Raw genomic sequence first — 16,335 nt, forward strand, 5'->3', positions numbered from 1 at the left:
TATTAACACGCTCCGCGCCGCCGAGGAAACTTGGACGGGTAAGCGTTTATGACAGCCGATGACCTACCTAGCGGCTTCCATTAAAGCCGCGTACGAGCGCCTTGAGTGAGACATTTACCGGCTCCTGCCGAGCCGATCTCTCGGCTTTAGCAGGTGCCGGTTGGCCACCATTTAAAACTTCCTCGCCTTTACGCACTGGCCGCATGCGACCGCGACGACGATGAAGACGATGATCGCGAAGATGATCGCGAAGGCGATGACGACGACGCGTGCCTTCGGGCCCGATCTGCTCGCGGGCCCCAAGACGACGCTATTAGCCGGCTCGGTACATTAGCGAGGATCTACGGCGTTACGTAAGATCGCCATTACAAGCGCGGATTACAAGCGAGTCTCGCGGTCAGTTAGAAATCACTTACGGCGATCGACTCCTTCAGCCGCGCGGCGGGAACTCGCGACTAGATAAATTATCGCGGGAATTTTCTCCGAACGTATGCAAATTACGGGAAGAAAAAAAAAGCAAGCCGGCGCGCTTGAACGGGTCTGCGATTGCGTCGGGATTGCGTCGATTGTATCGGGTATGAATCACGGCCGTGCGCCGCAATCGTCATGGATGAACGGGCGTATCGATGTGCGTAGCGCGGCCCTCTGTCATTGAAAGGATGGGAAATTAAAAATCGACGGCAAAATTATCCGCTGTGGCTTCCTCTGCGCGACGTGACTCGTGTAATTTAACACATTGTTTCCTTCGATGCGAATCAGCTCGAGGTTCTCGATGATGTGCAGCACATGCACACTCAGCCTTGTTGGTCGATACTTTCGTCGAACAGAGACGGAAATATAGTTATTACTCTGCCGGCAGTATAGCAGCTAATTATTCGAGATTATGACAATTGGATGCGATGCATCACATTCCATTATTTCCGTATGTATCAGGCCGCGTAATGGACCATCGAGTTTACATCCATCACGGGCATTACTACCTTAAGATGGGATAGAATTACATTACAGCGAGAATATTTTCTCCGATGATTTCTAGGAGATAATTTCAAAATTTTATCCTGTACATAAGGTTTTCTGTCCTCACAGAGACAGGATCCTATCTCATCTTACGATATCGTCTCATTTGGATTTAAAAAAATTTTAATTAATAATCGCGATGCTCGTCCACGCGTGTGGGAAACGCTACGCTGTGTCCTATCTTGATCGCAGCGGGTGCCTGAAAGACCCAAAAGGCTAGCTAGTAACCCACTACGAATAATTAATCGCCCCGCTTATGGTCACAGAGCCATGGCTGATCGAATGCGAATGCTTTCTGTTGCAGACCCGTGCGAACACGTAGCGGAGCGACCTTACGGTGAGTGACTCACGATCTCAATTTCCCAGAGATTACGAGACCGTAGTATTTACGCCGGTAGAAAAATCGTCGCGGAACCTTCTATTCAGTACCTTCCGTGAAAAAAAATATGCCTCCCATTACGCAGTCCATGCGCTTCGAGTCGCGTTGACTTGACTCGCCGTCGACTCGCGCAATTCGCTTCCATTCAGTGCCTCATTCGCCGTTGATTTCATACGGCATTGCGAAACGCGATGTAACGCCGTTGGGTGCCCGTTCTCTCTCTCTCTCTCTCTTTCTTTCCCTCTCTCTTTCTTCCTCTCTCCCTCTGTTTCTTTTATAGCGCGTACCAAGCTCGATCGTGCGCCTATGCAAACGCGTAAATTAGACCGAATTCTCGGAATAACGCTACTTCAAGCGGAAAGTGCCGGTGAACGACAGGTTTTGTATCGCGAATATACCAAACTCGGCTAAAAGGCAACTCGAGTACTTTAGATTGTTGATAATAAGTATCCACATTTTTATAACAATACCGATGGCTCTTCTCTCTTTTTATGCATATTTTATGCATATTTTAAAATATATAACAACGCTTCTGTATACATAAACTATTTCCTATAAATTACTTGGTGAAGAAAACAGAAAAAATATAATTTTTCATGACTTTTACGAGTGTGCAAGATTGTTAACTCTTTTGCTCTTGGTACTTTGCACCTTTGTTGGCACTCTGATACTCATTCAATGACGGGCAAGCGAAAAGACGCGGTCGGACAGACATTTCGAAAAGCCGTCCATCTCCGAGCGTGATATCAAGTCGGGGGCTGTTAGAAGAGCATAAAAAGCCGCGTTGCATCCGGTCGCGTCTCCTCTATGCCAGAAGTCGTAAAATTCAGCGTTATGCGATTCGGGGCCTGTGTTTTGTCCCCCTTTCGAGATTATGATTATCCCAGCAGTGGCGGCAGCCACCGTGGCTAATATCACGCAATAAGCACGCCGGAGACCGAGAAAGCAACGGTCTATCTTTCTCTCCTTCCTCGTTCCTCCACCGTCCCCCTGCTCTCGTTCCCGCTCTGTCTCTGCAGCCTTTGGCTTCGTTTGTCCTCGTTCCTCAACCGTCTCTTCTTCTGCTACCTCTTCCCCGGGTATATAATATGTACCACCAAACCTGATGGTGTAAACGGCCATCCGGTGGAAACACGTGGACGGTCCTGGACGGAGAAGGAGCTAGCCATCAAACGAGCCGCGCGTCCCTGCGAGGGCATTCTAACTTTCCTGAAGCAACTCCATCTTCACGGTCTATCGTGCGTTTGAGAACAGTCGTAGGTACTATAGGTGTTGCGTTGCTAATGGTGGCGGAATATCCACAAGATTCTCGGTCGTTTGTATCGTATGGTAGGAACGGGATATTCCGCGATGACAGCAGACCTTCCCTCCTTCATTAAATTTTTTCAGTGCATCATTTGTCCGAGCAGGATGCTTTACTTGTAGCTGGAATAAAGAATTATTCGCATCAGTAAGGCGCTTCTGGACGAGCATGCGCTGGAGGGCTCTTGTAACACACGTTTCGACGGGGTGTCGAGGCGATGTTGAGATTTTCGGGGGTTGTCGAATCAACAGGTCCCGGTTATGAGAGTGTAAAGCGTTTTGAATCTAACCCCTCGAGGGGCATGAATCCTCGTCGCGAATCTCGATGTCGGAAAGAGAGAAAAAAAGGGCGAATCTTGTCCGTGGGGGGTCGTGTCAGGCGGCTCCTCTCCCGATCGGTGAAATCGCGCGCGTGTGTATTAAACGTTGCGGGGGTGGTTCATCGACCCCACGCCACGGGGGTGGCTGACAGGCCGATTAGGGCGAGGCGGGAAAGCACGCCGAGGGCCCCCACGGAAAACTTAAAATAACATCGCTCGATCATCCGGGTGTCTTCGCAGACAGTCTGCGACGCCGCATCGCTCCGCTATTCAAACGATTACCATTCTGTCAATTTTCATCGCTTCCTGCTGTTCTATTCTAATTTTGATCGATTTGACAACAACAATAAATTTGAATATTTTAATTTTGCAAATCAATCTATACATGTTCGACATTCTGAGAATTAATTCTCGATTCGTGTATTACATAGAAAAATAGAAAGCGATGTTTCAAATAATTTATTATATCTGGAATGTCTCATTCCTTTCACATTTTTGAAACGCATAATTTATTTTTTAAATAACCATTCGCGTACGATATATGTCAAAGAAAAGTACAAGAGGGAACTCGCATTGTCAGGACAAAAGAAAGAGACAGATGGACACGTCAGAAGATTTTTGAGTTTGTCTTTGATGTCAGCCAGGAAAATTTACCGACCAGTCGGAGAGGTTGAGCACCTCTTCGATGCTCATTACAGAGCGTCCCGCCCCCGGCGGCGGATAATCAGGGTGTGCGGGGGAGTGAGGGGGGCGGGGGCGGTGGGTGACCTCGCCCGGGGCCTTTACTCTCCTCTTCTTCGCCCTGCTACTTCCACGTCTCCTCACTCTGTCCCACCTCCCTGTCGGAATATACCTTTCTCTCTTCACCCTCCTCTCCGTACCGCCTCTCCGTCTCTCTTCCCCTCATCAGTAACCGAGTCCTTTTCTCTCGACGTCGTCGTCTACCAACTACCTGCGAAGGTGACGGAGCAGCAGCTCGGCTTTACGAATTGCGACCTCTCGCCGGTACTTTGCATTCGGCGTGCATCGCTATCTTCCTCATCGCCTGCCCCGCGGCGTTCCTCTTCCAAATTAAAGGAAAGTTCTGTCTATGTGCGTCGTATGCGCCGGTGCCTGAGTCATTTTACCTAGTATCTTGCACAAGTAATAAAGTACAATGGAAGCATGCAATTTCCTCTTAATAAGAGAGCCCAGATATACATATATCTATTACACGGATTGCGATTGTTTTTCGGTACGGTGCCATTATCCTCGAGGTTTTACTCGCGTGATTACAGAAATTTCTTGTCACGGAGTAACCCTCCTCCGCTTTAGCCACCTCAAGTACCGTATTTCGATCTCGCCAGAGCAGCCGCGCATTGAGCGCCTCGATATTTTCAAGATAAGGAGATTAATCAACGGGGCGCGCGCGAGGGTGGGGGAAAAGAGAGCCATCGGCTATTTGGCTGCGAATAATAATGATTATGGGCAGGTACTCTCCGCGAGCAGGAAATGGCGTGGGTGAACGTCGGTCGGGGTGGAAGGTGAAGTTTTTTCGTTCGCCGGTTCGCGTCCGCGACGATAGCGGGCTGTGTGCGGCCTGCCTCGCTTCCTTTTCGCGGTTCATTATCTATGCAGAAGAAGGGCGGAAAGGACGTGGGGGAAGCGCGGCAGGAAAAAGGGAAGGTTCGAAGGAAGAGGCGAAGGGTCAGGATTCACGAAGAATTGAGAGTTTCGGGACACGCCGCTGAATAATTGGAATCCAAACAGGGGAATCGGCGCGGATTCTCAACCTGTGGATCCCCGTGCGTCGGTTATCCTCGTCGATCGAGGAGAGAGATCGACGCGGATCGACCGACGTCGCACGCTTGAAAATGATCTGGACGCGTCTCTAAAAACTGGTATCGACCGGAAGCCCTCCGCAGATCCAAGCTCGATCTAATTTGCAAGGAGTCTGCGAAGCAGAGAAGCGGATTCTCCGCGGGGGGAGGGATCTATTACGGTTCTCGCGAGCGCGCAAGATCGAAGAAATTTCTTCCGCGAACAGTCATTCCGCTCGCGGAGCACCGACGAAGCCGCCGTTGCTGCTGCTCTTTTCCACGCGGCTCTCTCAAAAACTGTATGCGCGCCTCCCGAGAGCACTCCCTTCCGAGAAATTTGATATAACCGACGGTGATCGTTGCCTATTCACAGTACGCGTTCCCGTCGTCCCAGGATATACGCGATATACGCTCTTTACGCCGTTACGTATCGGAATGCGACTGTGCTACGATGACGCCCGATCGCCAGTCTATCCCGTTACGAGATTCCTTCTTTCTTCCCTCTGCGAATGTACCGGTCTATCTCGAACTTGTTCGGTGGGTGCGCAAGAAAACGTTGATGCCACCGGTCTTAGAGAGAAGGCCCCCTCGTGCATCCTCTTGCCCTTTCCAAATTGGTCAACGAGGTTCAACGAGCCGGACAGGTAACATGCGCGTGCAAGCCTGTACCCTATTTGGGGATTGACGGGATTCACGGCGGGCGCAGGTAACCGATTTTGACGAGCTCGCTGCAGAGACAGCCTCGCGTGTTGATAAATGAGACACGCGTTTTGTTCCGAAAGAATGAGAGTGAAGGAATAAAATGTACGCCGATTGCCGCCGACCGTCTCACGCTCGCGCAGATACGTACGTAAAAGTCGGAAACTGTGTTGTAACGCACTTCAAAGCGGTCGCGCTTTGTAATTTCTGTAATTATCCCCCCTTGTCAGCGCGTGTGAATTTGCATACGCGACCGCAGCCGAGCAGAGTCATTCAGTCGGCGATGGTATGCGAGAGTTTCCGGAATCTGTTAACGAGCGAATATGAGAAACGACGTGACGCTCGTCTCGCTTTATCCGGGCCATCTCTCGGGAAGCGATGTCCATTCACCTTCGTCACCTCACGACAGGGAACGCATCATGACGTAGTTCGGGGTTGCACCCGGCACCTGCGGATGATGTTGGGTCTGCCGTCACTTCGCTGTGAAAACGGTGGCGCCGTTCAGGCAGTCCTTTGGTCCCATTAAAGAGCACAGGCAGTGACCGCATCTCTTTGGGAAAAAAAAGAGCATAGGGGGAGGACACGAAAAAGATGATGATGCCTGACAACGTAGTGGTTCACCGCCATAATAATTTTCCTATGTCCTACGCAAATTCGTAGATTGCCGCATTTCCTGGAAACCAACCTGAGAACGCAGGTATACGCATCCGTGTTTCCTCTCTCTCTTTCTCTCTTTCTGGTTATTTTCCCGCTTTAAAAGAGAGAAAGAGAGAGAAGGGGAGAAGGAGACTGGATGGACACGACGGGAGAGCTGGACGAGGAAGAGTGGAAAGACGTTTTTCTTCCTTCGAGTATTGCCGATGGAACGGCACCTCGTTTCATCCGTGAACGAGCGCGCCGTTCGATAGGCGAAGCTTTATCGCGCAAAATTGACTGCACCGTAGTGGGGATAAAATTTCAGCTCGCCCGATCGATTTACGATTGTACGACGTGTTTCGCGTACTCGTCCTCCTTACGAGTCCGCGAGAAAATAGGAACGAGCTTCATCAGAATCTCGGGTCTACGTGCGTCCTGGTCACTGCGGTGTTTCATTTGAATATAATCATCTCTTGGACTACTTTGGGTTGCTTATTGGCTTCGTCACCTTTCCGGTGATTATCGGCAATCTCGTTCGTCAGCGGGATTGGTGCGCTGGAGGAAAAAAAAATGATTACCAGGTGAATTTAACTCGGGGGGCCCCGCAGTCGATCCAGAGTGTAGACCACGTCGACGAATTCTCTCGATCCATTATTCCCCGTTTGATTCTCGACGCGTCCTCGCCGCTCCGCAGGCATACCGAATCCGGATTCATGAATGAACTATGCGGACGACGGCCCGACGGAAGCACTATTATTTAGCATAGCCACTTTTTCGGGTCGTCGTCCCCCTCGCGGCGGCGACGGTGGCGTTGTCTCTTTGTATCGTGGCAAGCCGCGATGACGCTGCAAAGACGGCGCGTCCCGACTCCCAGCGGATCTGGAGCAGGTTCGTTTCTTCTCCCTCGAAGACCCTCGAACGTAACTAATGGACGCCACTTCGCCTCGCTAGGACACTTTATTATCGTAATTCAACTTCTATTAGCGCGGCGACTGGAATTGTCCGCCGTGTCGGCGGGACTTCGCGCGCTTCGAAACGCTCCTCCGACTTATGCATCATTTCATCCGCGCAGTTATAAACGGTGACGTCACGACGTAGCAATTCCTCAAACCGCAAGAATGCGTAAATCAGTTTGCCGCGCGTCTCACATTTCGCGTTTAGAATATTTTTCCCGGAGGGTTTTGTAATCCCGTATTTACACGGTTTTACGGTATTTCGAGAATAGCGCAGGTGCCGCGCGAGAGTGGCACGGGAGAATTGCTCCTACCTGTGTGACGCTCGTGCGCGGCGAGTCTAATCGCGGCCCGATAAAAGGCAAAGTCGCACAAGCGAGCTTCGTAGAGCTGCCCAGAAGCAATCAAGCGAACAATGACACCGACACTGGAGGTAACTTCACGCGTCGCGCCGAGCCGCGACGCGGTGGACATTGTGCGTAGGATTAGCTTCCGGTTCGCGCCGTGGCCTCTCTCTTTGTCGGACCAGGTGGGCCCACAGCGCAGAGACCCGACGAGACGCGAAAGCGGAGGAAATCGAAAAGGTAGCTCGCGCGAGCCGGCGACACGAAGGTCGTTTACGGGCCCTTCAGTGCGCGCACGGTGGACCGTTGCATCGGAGAGTCTTGCGGCGCCCGCTGTATTTTGCCGCGTTATTGCGTTGGATGACCGTATTTACGACTTGCTGGAAGTGCCGTAAAAAGGGAGCGCGAGCTCGATGGTGGCGGCGGCGGCGTCGGCGGACCCTTCGCTCTCACGTGAGAACACTCGTAGGGCCCCGCAACGACTCTGTTCTCTCTCTCTCTCTCTCTCTCTCTCTCTCTCTCTCTGTTTCTCTTGCCTCGCCGTTCCTATCCGCACCCTCCACCCGCTCGCTCGCATCCCTCCGCTCGAGCTCCCCTTTTTTGCGCACTCGTCACACCCGACGCCTTATTAAATCCGCGACAAAAAGCGCGACGCACCACCGCCGAGCTGAGAATGGGCCCTTAACTGATTCCCCCGTCGAGCTCCTACGCGATCTCCTTCCTCGTCGCTTCTTGTCGGCGTCTTCCGTCCGCGTCGCGGCGTTTCTTCTGCCACGACATCTTCCACGATGTTCGTTCGTTCGCGCGGCCACGGTGTTTTTGCCGCAATCGCACGAGACGGCGCGGCGTGCGCGCGATGCGTTTCCCCGCATCTGTGCACGAGCGACTCGCTCGCGAATTTTCAATATAACCGTTTCCCTGCGTTTTTCTTCCCGATTTGCGGGAGATGTCTGGATGTATTCCGTAGGTCTAATTTCCGGTAGAATGTAGCGAGATTAGGGGCGTAGTCGTTTCGCCGAGCGCGATGAGCGATATACGCTCGTCGTGAGCGATACTCGCCGCGCTACACTATTCGCATTTAGCGAGGTAGACTTCATGAACATAAATTACGACGCGAAAGGGGCTTTAAAGCGCTTGTTCGGCGCGGCATCGGTCACCACCGCCGCTGCGATGCCGCGGCATCGCCGGCGTGTTGCGGTTTTCGGGCGATCCGATCCCGAACCGCAGAACGGCCGATTACCGGGTTCGGTCATCCGGCAAACGACTATTAATGATATTTCGTGTCGGATCTGCATGCTCCGGCCCTTCGGCAAAGGGAGCCGACCGTGGCCGAACTTTCCGTGCATTACCGGCGAGATTTTTACGCGTGTACCGCGTGTCCGAGCGAAATGGTGATCGCGTCGGTGAGGGAAGCTGAGAACTCCCGCCCCTTCTCCCCCTCGACAGTTGGAGGCCCACGTTTCAATATAATGCGATAATAACGCAATAGAGGATCGAATCGAGATACCGCGGCGGCTCTTTCCGCGCGCGGGACCTCTTCGCCTTCCTCCTCCCGGCATTCTCCTCTTCCGTAGAGGGATACCGCACTCCACCTCCGCGCGAAGGTGCAGAGAACATCCACCGCCCTGCCGGCTATTTATCCAGGCAGGGATTCTCAAATGTTACCGGTAGACAACGTTGTGTTCTTCGCACGCATGCACTTGCAAACGTTATTTGTGTGTTAATAATTTTTGGAAATGTTAGTTTTTAAATAAACTAACTAATATAAAAATTGTAAGATGGCACGCATATTCCTCTATTTTTTTGCATAAGTTACCGGAGAACGCTGGAATGTGAAGGTGCTCAGTCAGCACGTGGCATTTGCGTTACCTCGTGATTGGACGACACGTGACGTAATTACACGACGCGGTTCCGCATTACCGATTAAAAGATTCCACTCGCTCGCGATGGCGAAAACGGCAGGTCGCGAAAAACGCGGCGCGCGTAATGAACTTTCCCGCACGTTCTCCGCCGGCGAATTCTCACGGTGCCAGGACGAACGCTTCAGTTTTTTTTCCTCTTTACCTCGCCGCGTTCCCTCCGACGATTCCTCTTACGTGCTCGCCGGTTAATTCGAATATCGGTACTCTCGGGACACGCGCAATAAAGCCGCGCGGCAACGAGGTGGGTGGATTGCGTAATGCAGTTTTAAATAACGATCGGATGCGATTCCGTTCGGCAGGCAGGCGTGTGCGCGCGTTCGCTCGCGAGGCGCATCGAAAAGCGGGACCGGGACCCCGGGAGGATTAAAAATCGGTCCCGGCATTAACGGCGGATCGCACGAACGCGAAGGCAGATACACAAATCAGGCCATAAAGCCGATCAATTAAACGGCAGGCCGCCGATCTGCCGCGCATTATAACCGGTAATTATCCGTAATTAAATATTGGCCGCGGCCGCCCGGTCGGTCTGCCCGACCGAACGTTTCGAGGGGTGTGTTCGTCGGATCCTTGCTCGTCCTCTTCGTCCTGTTGCCCGCCTCGTCTTCCCCGTCCGATCGCCGCTCTTCTTTCCTTCGCCTTGCCTCGCTCTCTCACGATACCCTCGTCCCTCGCCCTTTCTTTACAAAGGAGTACTTTGCGTCACGCGCGAGCCGCGTTCCGGGTGAGAAGGATCCGGATGCATTTTCTCTATCTCATGATTGAGGTAACTTGTTTCTTTTTGTAACCCAAATCAGCGTATCCATCTCTTCTCGTTGGAAGAAATGGAAATTGCACTTCAATTAACTCCTCCTGGACTCTCTCATATTAGCGTAAGACGCGTAAGACGTTCGGCTCGGCAGGAGGAGATTGGCATTGCGTTTATGTTAATTGCGAGTTCTGCGAGTCAGCGGAAAGCAAGTTTGACTGATTCTCTTTGACATAGATTTAATGATTATTCCGTACGGAATACAATTTGGTGTTTTAATTGCGGTGGTAATGGAAGGCGCAGTGCGTTAATCCTGAGAATTGTAGATTGTTACGTTGCAGCTTCGTCAATTATATTCGTGTGTGATCTCATCCGCTCCTCTTTTATGGGAATAATTTGTGGTTTCTGTGTTTCGTGCGCGGATAGTCAGGGCGATATATAAATAAAAGATGGCCTTCACGCAGGGAAACCGTGCTCTCTCTGGCGCCGGAAAGCAAGTGATGCTCGCGTTTCCTTAATTGCGCGGCTTCTACGAACTGGTTAAAATTACGGCGACGCTTCTCGTCAGCGGAGGAAACATAATGATAGTGCCGAATGGCGTGTCTGAAATTTATGTGGACGCAAGAAGGTGGGTGGTTGCAGCCACCGGTACGTAGGTAGGCCAGCATTCGTTCGTTTCTCGAGGGGGCTCCTGCAAGCAGGCACGAAACTTCGTTCATTGATTTATTTTCCTCTGTTTCCCTCTTCTACGCTCTCCGCCGAATGGAAAATTCTTTAGCCTCTAATTAAAGGACGCGGGAAAAGCGGCCGCGAATGATGTACGGTAGAATCCTCTTTCTGCGCGAACGATTGTCCTTAATTAATTGGCCACGGGGAAAATACGTAAATCACAAAGCGCGCGTCTCCGATGTTAATAACGTTAATTACTGGCCGCTTTCATCGGTAGGGAAAATATTCTCGGGGGAGTTAAAGTCGGCGCGTCTCCCACTCGGCGTCGGCATTCCATTTCGGAGCCGAACGAAGTCTCTCCGTTTAGGCATCGCATGACGTTCGTCTATTTATCAAGCAGTATCATCATTCGCCTTTCTCTACCGCGATGCCGCCCCCTACGGCGATTTAATCTAATTTGTATCGCCCTTTGTTAATCGCGGCCGCGCCGTTAATTCGTTCGGGGCCGCAAACCGAGGCCCCATCGCCGCCCAAATAAACTACCGTACGTCCACGCTCCGTCCGGACTCGTCATAATAAACGTAAAGGGGACAAAAGGGGACACGCATCATTTTTTTTTTCCGGAGGAGACCGGGACGCGCGGCGTGGTCCGAAAGGGATAATGCACCGGACACCGGAGGGTGACGTCGAAGCACAAGGATCGGGGCGAGAAGGAGAGAGGATCATTAGAGGACCGGTAACGTTATAGACGAACGATCATTAAGCTGTCGAAATTGTTTCACGTTAAAGCGTTACAGAAATACTTTACCTTTCTTTTTCTGCGGACATTCGATCAACGCAGATTAGAGACGAGTCCTTCAAAAGGATTTACGCGATTCAGTTCATTATTTCACTGTTGAGTTTTGGCTCGAGTTTGTACCCTGAAAGCCATCATGTTACAGGGGATGTAGGATTCGAGGCACATATTAAGCAGGATTATTTATTGGCTCGGCGTGCGAGCCCTTGATTTGATTTAACAAACAGCGCTCAGTAACAAATTGATAAGCGGTTGCGGTCGGCGAAGATCAGAGGCTCAGTGCCGGTAAGAGAAACGGGGCGAGGGGGGTTGTATTTCATGAAGGTTCGGGTCAGGGCCAAACGAACGTTCCGCGGATATACAGTGCATCTTTATCCGTTTCTCTCCCTTTCTCTATCTACCTCTGCCTCTCTCTCTCCCCTTTTTGCTTTCCCTCCCTCTGGTCTTCGTGAGAGGGCGCCATTAGCATAGGGGGACCCCCCACGGCGAGTGCAGGGCCCGCTGAGCCCTCCACCGGTACGCATTATATAGGTGAGGCCTGATATATAAACCGACTTCATTGATTTATGGATCGAACGATTCCTTTAATTATAATACGATATTTATTCAGATGAGCCGCGCGGCCGTTCGAAGTCACGCTGCTATATGGTAATACGCGACCGAGCTATGCTTGCCGAGTCCTTACCTCCCGCCATTGACTGATTTTTCCTGATCCACTTACCCTGGCTTACCCTCTCGAGACGTCCGCATTTTTTCTCTGCTCGAAACTATCGACAGTGCAATCGATAGTACTTTGTAACAGTAAGAATCGAGACACTTAAATAGAGCTACAATACATAAAAATAAAAAAAGAAGAAAGGGCAGATTAAATGTAGCAAAAAATATATTTATGACTTTCTCTCAGAAATATCAAGTTAGAAGTGAATTGTATAGAAAACAAAGTATGTCTATACTTTATCGCTCTCTATTGAAATATGGATATAAAAATTTAATAACGTCTCTCACGAAGTCTTAATACAGATCGAAGGTTGTACTTTGCAATTCTGAATAAGGTATATACGTTAAGCGTTACATGTGCGCACGTATTTGCGATCACAATGGGTCCGTTCCCATTGTATCAGGTCACGATTAAGGTCCTGTTGATTTTTTGCACCCACGCAACACTCGGAAGAGACGGTATCTTTTTCTTGGATGCGCGAGTAGAGTTACAAAATTCTTTCCAAATTATCAGCACATATTGATCCAAATATCAGAAAACGAAAAGGAGAGATAAAGCAGGATGAAGCAAGTAATCTGGAGGGGCAGGTTTGAGCGGAGAACGAAGAGGTGAGGATGGTAGCGAGCGGAGGATGAATCCGAATCGTGTTCCCACACGTGGAGGTCGGGCATACGATCGGTTCGACTCGGTAAAACACGTGTAGATAATTACCGACATGCAGTATGAGCTTGTGATATTAATCACGATTAAGTCGATTCCGAAGCGTCCTGGTGCACGCCATACGCTACATGGATACACTTTTGCGGGGTTCCCTCTTCGTTCTTCTTCCTCCGTGACTCTTCGTTCTCCACCCACGCGGTGCTACTCGTTATCTTCTTCTTCCACGTGTTGTCGCTGCTTTTAAGATTGCCGCATGAAAGCTTGTAAGAGCGTGATAATTTATATTAAAATATGTCCAAATGGATCGTTAGAGCACATTTGATAAATGAAAGAGAGACTCAATAGCAAATATTTATTATACTTTATATTTTTAAAAATACCACTGATAAATTGTTAGAGTTTTAGTGACATTGTTATTACAAAACCTGTCAGTCATGAACTCGTATTATTGGAATTGAAAATTCGCGATGCCTCAGAGACCATCTTTCTGCCTTTTTGTCACGTTTCTTGCTGCGGCTCACCCGAATCCCTCGCGTTCTACCTTGACATATTTAAGATTCGCGCTGCCATACTTCTGTCTTCTCATATCTCGTTCCCCGCCGAGCTTTTTTTCGCTTCTCTCTACACGCACGCGTGCATACGAAGCTCGCGCGCGTTCTGTATAAATCAAACGCAGCGCCGCGCATTCCCACCGTAGCTAAGGATCGATTGGCATTCCGGAGCCGCGATGCGACTCTCAGAGGATGACAATGGCAGACGTTTTAATCGTAGGGACCAAAACATTTATGCGCCCTCGCGATCTACGATCTTTTACTTCGCCATTTCAATGCCACGTCCAGTTATATTTACCCCAACGCATTTATTCGAATAATATTCTTAAAGAGGGAGAAACATTTTTTACAATCGCCTTAAAATTTGCCCCGCAATTCTGTTCATATGTACACTATACAGGTACACTAATATGTACACGCTGCCGTCAATCTTGATGCAATTCTGTCGCTCCGCAACGCGTCCGCGGAATAGTCCCCGCTAAACATATGTCCCAACAATGAAGCGCGAAGGAACGAAGAGTAGGTACTTATTACGTGTGGTCACGTGTGCATAATTAGAGGCAAACCGATAACGGCCCGCAACGCCTGTCAAGCAGTTAAGTGTTACCCGGGGCCGCAGCCAGGTGGACTAATGATCTCCCGGGGCACTCTCGGCGTATCCCCGGCGCATCTTCATCCCCCTCTTCATCTCCTCCTCTTCGCCTCTCGTCTCGTCTCTTCTCTTCTCCAGCTGTCTTCTTCGTCCATTCACGACGGCGCGGGACGCATTATCATTGCACTCATTGTTACCACTCCCCGCGATACGACTTCATCACCCTGCCATGCGGCGGACGCTACTACCACTCAGGTGCCTGTCAGTACCACCTGATTACCGTGATAATCTGCAGGAATGGCAACGGCTTTCGGCCGCGGATATGAAATCATTACTGTGCGATACAGCGCGAGATGCACAGCACGCACGCTCACGCTGGCAATCTCGATTTCGCCGGTAATTGAACCGTGGAAATTATCCAGGAGCTCTCTATACACAGATGATCGTGCATTTCCGTGTATCATCTTCGGGAGCGGCTGGCGGTGCATCGCCAGCACGTCCGACTTTGTAAATTAGATTACCATCTCCTGTTAGCCGTCTACCGGCTAACATCTGTGATCGGAGCGAGTTTCAAGACACGCATCAACGAATTTCTGTAAATTAGCCTTCATTCGCGCAGCCGCGTTCCGCATTTCCTGGCGTCCTGCGCGACATTCGCTCGCTCAGACAACGTCCTCTATACTCACCGCTTTGATGCATCCCTTCGCGTGCCACCCGAGAAGAAATCGAAAAACACCTCGCGAACGATTCTTGCGTTCGCCACCCTCCGCTATCCGCCGCGCGCGTTCGCGAGGAATTAACCGGACGCACGCGATAGCACGCAGCGCGGCATCATAATCCGCGTGTTGCAGAACCGCCGACGCAGCGTTGCGTGCGTTTCGCTTCGCTAAAGCACGTTTCTTCGTCGCTTGCTCTCGCGAACCGCATCAAGCACTTTTCGCCGCTTCATGAGCGCCTAACAAGGAGCCGAGCGTGAAATCGAAGCCGATGCGGCGTAAGACAGTTCTTACGTGCCTCTGTCAGAGGAAGTAGCTCTGAACCTTTTGACAAGCCGAATCGCGCGATCGATTACTGTGCTAAATCACGCGAATTCATCCGCAATCACCTGTTAGCTTCCTCGTTCTTCCTCGTACGTTTCCTTCGGTCGTCCCGGATTGCGATCACACGAACGTACAAATTACATGAAGTAAGCCCTGGCAAGAGTTAGTAGAAATGAAATTACTATTGTGTGAAGGCGTTAATGTGCTCGCTGCTTTGCGTTCTGTTACTCCATTACTTATTATAATTAACATTATAATATACCATAATAATTTACCATTGTCATTTAGTTTTTGGACATATTGATTAAGGATCTTATAAGAGTATACTCTTAATCAATCTTACTTGCTAGAAGAGTTAAGATTCTGTTTTCTTTAGTATTATTTATGACGAAAAGATTATAGCGGGAATCCAGAAACAATGACGGGGTTTTGAATGTGCGCCGCGACGATCCATCGAGATGCAAGATATTGTATTAACGAGTGCGGCTATGGGATTCTTTAACAGCACGTATATACAACACTGATTGATATGTTTGCGGGGCGGTTACCGCGCGCGGTGGTTAGACGGTGGAGCCACCACATCGCACATCCACTCTTGCCTGATGATTTAAGGGCCATATATTACGGACTCTTGGCACCGCTTGGAGTACTACTCGCGCTTCGGTACCTGCATTATTGAGACGTCCTCCTGCGTAGGGGAGAGAGATGAAGGGGAAGGAACAACAGTAGTGTAATCTTCTTCACGATCACGCTGCCACTTTGAGATTTTTACTCCACTTTGTGGTACTCACGCCAAATAATACGTCCTTAAGGATAATACGGATCTTTGAACTCGCAAAATTATGAAGATCTATGAGAGCGGAAAGCTGCGGAAGCTTTTTTACCTTGAAAACGATCTAGTTTCGATAGTTTCATGGTTTCCTGTAATAGCATTTTACTAAACACTTTGGTATTATGTGTGATTAGTGCAATTAGTGTTCGTGTTTCTTCTTACGATTAATATTAATATATAACTTAAAATATTTATAATAAAAATCGCAGAAATCAGACATCTTCTTTCGAAATAGGAAGTACCTTCGTTTATAAAAAGCGCATTTTGATTGTAATTAAGTATAAAGTCCGGCGCATTATTCATTACTTGCTATCTTTGATAGTGTCGCACATAAAAGGTCATTAACGTGCGTCTCATTAAG

At 49.9% G+C, this 16,335-nt stretch overlaps 1 protein-coding gene across 3 annotated transcripts in view; it reads left to right on the forward strand.

The window, feature by feature from the left end:
* Positions 1-16,335, forward strand: part of LOC105277497 (POU domain protein 2) — a 120,691-nt gene that overhangs the window by 24,470 nt on the left and 79,886 nt on the right. For 2 of the 3 annotated variants that reach the window (XM_011335885.3, XM_011335888.3), the window contains exon 2: positions 1,322-1,354. The exons of the other annotated variant lie outside the window; for it this stretch is intronic. In XM_011335885.3, coding sequence (XP_011334187.1) covers positions 1,322-1,354 — 33 coding nt within the window. The remainder of the gene's footprint in view (positions 1-1,321; positions 1,355-16,335) is intronic. 3 annotated transcript variants of the gene reach the window in all.

This window comes from Ooceraea biroi, chromosome 3, assembly GCF_003672135.1.
Source record: "Ooceraea biroi isolate clonal line C1 chromosome 3, Obir_v5.4, whole genome shotgun sequence".
NCBI lineage: Eukaryota > Metazoa > Arthropoda > Insecta > Hymenoptera > Formicidae > Ooceraea > Ooceraea biroi.